Genomic DNA, 7,683 nt, shown 5'->3' with positions numbered 1-7,683 from the left:
GGCGGAGTGTGTGGGGGGGGGAGGAAGGGGGATGGGGTGGAGCTGCCCCAAACTCCCCCATGTGGCCCTCAGTTTGGAGTGCGGAGGATTAATTTGTTCCGGGTGGGAGGTAAGGAGGCGATTGGCCCCGGGAGCTCCCGATGTGGCGCTGAGCGGGGTGAGCCTCCCATCCTCCACGCGTGGGCTTGCGTCCCCTCTCCGTTTCCAGCCTCTTTGTCAGCTCGTCTTATTACCTTTCCTTCTTGCTCACCGCTCCAGCTCTTGGAATATATTTTTTTGCTGCTGTCTTTAGCTTCCTGTCTTCCATACTGTAGTTTTGGGTACCCCAAACAATTAATGATGTTATTTGGGAAGCTGGGCCTGAAGGCCCCCATAGGGTATATTGCGCCTAAGGGACGTCATTAGAGCAGTGGGGTATGTGTTCACTCTTCTTATAATGGGACAGGAATTCCAAATTTCTTCGACCCTTCACCTTGTGGACAGTCCTTAAATTGCTTTGCAAACTGATGTCACAAACAGGAGGCCGCTCCTTTACCACCGTTCTTGAAATGTAGCCATCTCTGGTGTAGGATGTTGTGGAAAGAAAAACACCACAGTAACAGGCCTTTTTTTTGTTGTTATTGTTACCCCTTTTGCCTTTGATTGTCCCTGATTATTAGATGGAGAAATCCTTTTTGTCTTCTCCCCATCCACTTCCACCACCCATATTCTGCTTTGGGGATGGATGTCTGATGTGACTTGCTGGGATGTGATGAGGGTCAGTGACAACCTGAAATACAGGAGAAGTAAAACGTTTTGGCTGTGTATGGGTTGTTAAAACTGCTTTGAGATCCTACAACCATTGTCCTTAAAGATTTGACTATCCCAGTGATTATTTCCGTCGTGAATGGGAAGTCGGGAAGTGTTGCTGGCATGTAAACTAATGATGAAAGGCCTTAAAATGTACTGTTTGGATTTTGACTTAAAGCCCCTTGTTGCCAAATGTGTCCTAACTGGGAAGTACTCTTTTTTAAATTAGATTCAAGTTGATGGGGAAGGGGATGCAGGGATCATTTCCACAGAGCATCTAGGGGAATTAGTTGCTCTGTTAGAAGTAGCAAGCCTTACCCACCCCCCTTCCAGCTTCATAGTTTCTGAATTGTTTCTCAAATTAGATTGTAAGCTCCCTGAGGGCAGCAACCAAGTCATATTGCTTTTGTATTTTCTAAAGTATTGGACACATAGTAGATACTCAATAAATACTTGTTATTTATTTTTTTCTGTAAAATTTCTCTGGCTATTTTTTTAAGTAGCTGGTTTTCAGAAAACAGTCAAGGGCACTCTTGTATTGAAATCTGTATTTGTTCCTGCACTATTCCCTTGGTCTCCAATACTTGTCACCTACTTCGCTTAAATATTTTTGTTTTAAGAAAGAGTACTTAACAAGATTCCTCATCTCTGTGATAACTCTGGGTATGTGTCTCTGCTTGCTACTAAAAGGCTACTAATTCTGTGCCCTCCAGTGATCCATCCCACATCACTTACTTTTGATCTTTTGGTCAGTGTTGTTACTACCTAGGTGGTAAAATTGTCTTAGTCACACATTGTCTTAGTCACACATTTCAAAGCATTTGTAAGAGAGAAGTGGAAGCTAATAGCAAGAGTGATTAGGAGGATTTTATTTTTCCCCTTTCCTGAGTAATTGTGTGGCTTTCAAAATGACTTTTTAATGTATTTACATTGATTGGTACTGTACATGCAGTTGTCCATACAGGTAGTCCTGAAATTCATATCGGTAGTGTAACTCATGCTCACAAATTGAAATCACATGATGAGTAGAAAGCAATCAATATTTGTAAGTTACAGGAGAGGCCACTCCCATGTTAGAATGTTCATCTTAGAGTCAATTATAATAAAGCCTGATATTTTTTCATTTTCTGTTTGATTTGAATCCAGGCGTTCTTGGTTGAATAACACTTGTTTATTGTAAATTAAGTGTTGGAACTTGACAATAATGGCAGCCTGGGAAAGTGGACTACAGTGTATCAAATAATCCTGTACTATCTATACATATTTACAGGCCTTTTTGTGCACGTTTGTGTAGGGAGAAGAGGTAATGGTTAAAAATTAGCCATGCACTTTCCTTAAAAATATTTCTTGGTGACAGGAAATGTAAAACTCAATTCTTAATGACTGCATCAAACAGCAAAGACCTATGTAACATATTGACCCAACTGGCTGAAGAATTTATCCACAGGGAAGTTGGCTTTCTTTGTGACCCAAGAAACAGGTGAAATTCAGTCTCCTAATATTAATCCTTGCATATTTCTTTAGAAGCCCAGCCTACCTGTCCCTCAAATCCATCAATGTCTTCTGGGCAGCTTAGAATTACCTTATATGGAGTATCATTAATGAAAAAAAATTCAATATAGAGCAAAAAAGTATAAACTTCTCCTCTTTGGCAGGGAGTAAAACAATGCAGTGTAACCTTATTTTGAGCACTCCATCATATGATGAATGTTTTCTTTGTTTACTAAATGCAACAGCTGAGATTGCATTATAAAACAAAGTATCAATGAAGGCAACTTAAATTCAGTAGAATCTTTGCTTGTTAGAAGTGTTACTAACAAAACTGATCTGGTTTTGGGAAGGCCCTGTGTGTTCCATGTCTCTAAAGACTCAACAAAGTCATCTTGCTGGCAATAATGTCTCAAGTTTAAAATGACTTCCCAGAAGCACTTTCTTCCAAATAAAACTCTGTGCTAGATGCTTTTGGTTTGGGACAAATTTGGGATTCTCTATATATTAAGGTGAGTGGTGGAGGGGAATTGCAATTCTGGTTTCTTGGAACTGTGAACTTAGGAAACCAACAGAAGCAGCCACAGAAGCAGCCACAAAAACAGCGTGTTAGAATTATTATCCAAGGAACTGAGATTCTGGGCAAAGTCACTGGGGCTGATACGTGCCTTGCTGAAAGGTGTGGGAGCCCCCACACCATACTGAGAGATAGAAACTTGAGGGAGGAAGAAAGAGGCTAGGCTTGAGCTTGTCCTTTCCCAAATGATGGAGGACACATGCAACTTACTTTTGAAAGGTTGTAAGGCAGGTAAAGCTGTTTTCAAAGGTAGGTTGAGTACAGCATTTTAAATTGTTTTTATTTGGAGTATAGACCCTTCCTGGAAGGCTTTTGTTTCCAGGCTTTGCTGATTATCTTTCCTTCTGTCAAAGGGACGTTGGGTATTTTCGCCTATTGGAAGACTTGATTATTAACATTGTTTTGCTTACTATCAAGATAGCAAAACTTCACAAAGGCTGCCTATAGGGGACTGTAACCAAATCGTGCTCATAACTTTAAAACAAACCATCACAACACATGTTTTATATATTTCTTGTTTTACAAAAATGGATAAATAGTCATAGTTCTCTAAGGAATTTATCATACTGGAAATCTGTCTTAAGAACAGGTGAATGTTGGTTTGTCTCTTTAAAGAAGTGAAAGTGGTGAAGGTGCTGATGAAAGAGAGGTTGAAAACATTTTGCCCACATTTAACATCTAAACTTTTCTTTTTTTCTTAAATCTTTCAGTATTCTACCTTGTAAATACTGTTATTTGTATATACTGTAAATGATGACGTCGGTGGGCACTAACCGAGCCCGGGGAAACTGGGAACCACCTCAAAACCAAAATCAGACACAGCACAAGCAGCGGCCCCAGGTAAAGAACCCAAGGGATATGGATCCATGGGGTAGCCTTGCTGGTTGATACTGGTTTCCATCTAGTGCAGCATCATTCTGTGCTTTGGATTATTAGTTTGGGTTCGTTATTCTTATTTTCTAATCCATGCCTCTTTTCACTTGGGGCCTGATAACTGTTAATGACATGCTGTGATGCAATGGGCTTAATTTACTGCATTATGAGGCTTGGAAAGAATGGGTCCTGTGCTTTGTATCTCTAAGATAGCATTTTCCTTCATTCATCTGGGTTGTTATAGCAATACATTTCTTATTTCCTAGACCTTGCACTTTGATATCCCTCTAGCCAATCTTTGTCTTGCCACCTTCTTCCTTTCCTTTGCTCTTCTTTTCCCTAACTTGTCTTTTGTTTTCCTCTCTGGTCTCATTGAGGCCTAATCTGATTTTTCCTTTCCCATGAGGAGTTAGCATCTTTACTATGTTCCTTCAAGATTAACAGATGAGACACCCTAGAGTATTGCTCAGTTTTAAAGAGTAAATTAACCTCCTTGGCACCTGGGTGCTGAGGTTTATGAGTTCTCTCTTTTTTTTCTTTTTAAGTTGGATTTAGATATAATCTTTTTTTTTTTAATAACTAGTCTGGTATTTGTTGGCACCTAATATGAATGAATTAATTTGTATTTGGTTATGGTCAGTTAAATTGAATATGTAAGACTAGAACTTTCCTCTTATTCATTTTTCTTTCACTTCTTTTTCCAGGTGAATTTCTAGCAGAATTTTAGTACTTAATCTCAGTTGGGGCTAAAATTTCTGACATCTTATAAACATACACTGGATACTTGGAAGATATGCCGAGTGTATCCTCAGACTAAACCTTAATGATATTCTCATCCCTAAGGAATAAAAGGGTGGCATTGGTCATTGCAGAATCAGGAACAGGGTTTACACATGACTTTGCAAATAAATGAAATTGAATTAAGGCACAGACGTTTCAAAGTGGTGCTGTGACCCCAAAGTGAAAGTCTCTTTAACTGTGAACATAGGTGAAAAAGCTCCCTGCTTTTTTAGAGATTGTAGCTTGAAATAGTCACAGCTTCACTCTTTGTTGTCATGGTGGTAGCGTTTTATTAGTTGGTCATTTGTAACAAGGAGAAGGAAATTGGGGTGGGAGATGATGAATATTGACTATATAGGTCCCTCTTATTCTCTAAACTGTTGTCTCTTGATCACGCTTTCTTAGGCCACTGCGGAACAAATTCGACTTGCACAGATGATTTCGGACCATAATGATGCTGACTTTGAGGAAAAGGTGAAACAAGTGAGTGTATCGCTAATTTGCCATAAGCTGTGGAAAAAGACATCAAGATCAAAGCACAGTTAAATAGAATTGATGCCTACCAGGATATTTTCCACTATAGTATTAAACGAATTATGAGTGCTTTTATTGTCTGATTGTACCCCTTTGGACAGATACCTTGTTCAAAGAGGTTTTACCTTAATTTTAACCTCTTGTTTATTGAATGACTTTGTTGATACCATTGTACAGCAGCTTCGAATAGTTGTGGCATCTAGGAAATGTGGCAAGTCATGGTATACTGGATCCTGTATGCTTCTGCATTTGATTCTCTATTAGATGCTCTGTTATTCAACTGCTTTATAAATACTTTTGCCCCATCCCTAATCATAGGTTGTTAATATTTTGCTTTTGGAACTAGAGTACCAAAATTCTGCATGTTTTACTTTTTTAAGCCTGTTTCTTTTAAACTCAGCTGTGTCTGCTCCCTTTTTTTTCACCTAGTTTTCTTTTGTGGGGAGTGCGGGCTTGTTCATGATGGTTGCTGATCTTTCTCTTTCAGTTGATTGATATCACAGGCAAGAACCAGGATGAATGTGTCATTGCTTTGCATGACTGCAATGGAGATGTCAACAGAGCCATCAATGTACTGCTGGAAGGAAACCCAGATACGGTAGAGTGCTAATAAAGTGTTCTAGAAAGTGGGTCCCTCGTTGAGAGGCTAGTAAATTCCAGAAATAGCAAGTGGGGTAACTCACCTTAAAGCACAGTATCTTATTCTCCAAATAAAGCAAGCAACTGTCTTGAAGATTATTTACCGCAGGTTGCAAAACTTAAAATTTATGTACAATTAATAGGAGAAAACAGATAAAATCAGTTTCTTCTAGTTGGCCTGGAAATAAATTATTCATTCTAGGCTAGTGACTGTTTTCAAGATTTGGTTAGTCTGAGTTAGAGGTGCTATTTAATAGCCTTAGTTACTAATCATGGAAGATTTCTGCTCACATGTTTTATTGCTATTGAACAAAGCCACAGACTACTGGATTCTGATTTCAGAACACTCCCACCAATATCAGCTTTACATTTCACAATACCTTTTCATCATGTGAACTTACTTCTGTTGAATTAGCAGAGAAACAAACTTTAGAGCCTGTTGACCATCCCTGGAGATGACAGGGGATATTGGAGGAACTCTTGCCCTAGAATTTAGAGTTGCTTTCACCTCCTCCTTTCCTTTCCATTTAATGAGAATCCTGTGTTTTGTTATTGTCTTATTACTGTTTCAAATTTTTAAGCCCCTTAAGAGCAGGGATTCTGCCTTACTAATTAATCTTTGGGATGTTCCTGCGGTGTTTAGTAGAGACCTTTATTATTATTTTTTTAATGAGTGTATCATTTGAAGTCATTTTTATTTACGTGGTCTTACTCAGGGGATCTTTGGTTGAAATTGATAACCAGATTTCATCCTTAGAGAGATTAACTTAACTGATGTTACAGTGTCACTTTAGCTGAATGTTGGAGGTTTGTCAGTTTCCTCGAAGCAATGGGAAATAATAGTGAAAAACTATTTTTAATCATTGAATTTAAATTCGTACCTTTTTCTCTTCAAAAGTGTGGTCCTAGATTAGATTTTATATTATGGGTCTTGTTTGAAAATTACTGCCTGGATAATCAGAAAGCAGTTCTGGTTCATCTTGAGTTTACTCCAGAGTAATTGCCTCTGTATTTTCGAGGGAGTGGGTTAGAGGTAGAGGTGGATCTACTTACACTTTTAAAAAGTGTGAATTTTGGGGGGACTTCCCTGGCGGTCCAGTGGTTAAGACTCCAAGCTTCCAGTGCAGCGGGCACGGGTTCAGTCCCTGGTTGAGTAACTAAGGTCCTGCATGCTGCATGGCACAGCCAAAAAAAAAAAAAAAGTGAATTTTTTTTTTTTTTTTGCACAAGTCATATTTTGTTTCACCTTCTAGCATCTCCTGCCTAGTGCTGCAAGTCTGACCTTTCACAGTATCAAAAAAGAAAAAAGGAAAATTCACATTATCAAAAAAAAAAAAAAAAAAAAAAAAAAAAAAAAAAAAAAAGGGTAGAGAATGTAGGTTTATGCCACAAATAAATAAGCTACTAGTGAAACCAGTGGGAATCAATGTTGGATGTATTTGGTTGGATGAGATCGTATTAGAAAACTGGCAGTGCCTCGGGAAGATTATAGTAATTCTTTTTACTTACAGAACCCATCTGGTGTCAGCAGCTGATGTATAACCATAGAGAAGAAAAAGGTGACAGGTTTCTGAAACCTATCAGGTTTTGAGACAGGGTAGCAAAAACTCGAAGAACTGTGTCGAGTCTGTTTTCCAGTGTTGCTGATGTAGATTTAGCTACAAGGTTACTATAATTTATGAATTGAAGCTACTGTGAGCAAAAATTGACCTACCAGCTATAATGTGGAATCTGGGTGGGTTGAAAGAGTAGGCAACAAGGAGCTGCCGAGTGCTAGGCAGATACTTAGTTTTTAGTAAACTATTTCTTGTGGACTTTTTAGAATATGTAGGTATGCTTTTAGTATAGTTTTAAATTTACTGTTTTTGAACTTAAAAATGTTTAAATTGTGGTAAAATATACTTAACTAAATAGACCAGTTTATCCATTTTAATTATACAATTCATTGACATTAAGGACATTCACAGTGTTGGACAACCATTACCACTATCCATTTCCAGAAT

At 38.4% G+C, this 7,683-nt stretch overlaps 2 protein-coding genes across 14 annotated transcripts in view; one reads left to right on the top strand and one right to left on the bottom strand.

Moving 5' to 3' along the window:
* The window catches only part of LTAP1 (lipid transport auxiliary protein 1), a 9,714-nt gene extending 9,325 nt beyond the window's left edge, over positions 1–389 (bottom strand). Inside the window, exon 1 of the mRNA XM_024748287.1 lies at positions 234–389. Within this exon, the coding sequence (XP_024604055.1) occupies positions 234–374 (141 nt within the window). The 5' untranslated portion in view covers positions 375–389. The remainder of the gene's footprint in view (positions 1–233) is intronic.
* A 1,734-nt stretch (positions 390–2,123) lies between these two features.
* UBAP2L (ubiquitin associated protein 2 like) overlaps positions 2,124–7,683 on the top strand; it is a 39,805-nt gene continuing 34,245 nt past the window's right edge. For 9 of the 13 annotated variants that reach the window (XM_024748277.1, XM_024748274.1, XM_024748278.1 and 6 more), the window contains exons 1-4: positions 2,124–2,269; positions 3,565–3,694; positions 4,913–4,990; positions 5,529–5,639. In XM_024748277.1, the coding sequence (XP_024604045.1) occupies positions 3,605–3,694; positions 4,913–4,990; positions 5,529–5,639 (279 nt within the window). In that variant the 5' untranslated portion in view covers positions 2,124–2,269; positions 3,565–3,604. The remainder of the gene's footprint in view (positions 2,270–3,564; positions 3,695–4,912; positions 4,991–5,528; positions 5,640–7,683) is intronic. The other 4 variants (XM_024748275.1, XM_024748273.1, XM_024748281.1 and 1 more) reach the window with 1 other exon arrangement.

This window comes from Neophocaena asiaeorientalis, unplaced genomic scaffold (genome assembly GCF_003031525.2).
Source record: "Neophocaena asiaeorientalis asiaeorientalis breed wild unplaced genomic scaffold, Neophocaena_asiaeorientalis_V1.1 scaffold76, whole genome shotgun sequence".
Classification (NCBI taxonomy): domain Eukaryota; kingdom Metazoa; phylum Chordata; class Mammalia; order Artiodactyla; family Phocoenidae; genus Neophocaena; species Neophocaena asiaeorientalis.
This window is presented reverse-complemented; position numbering and strand designations above follow the sequence as displayed.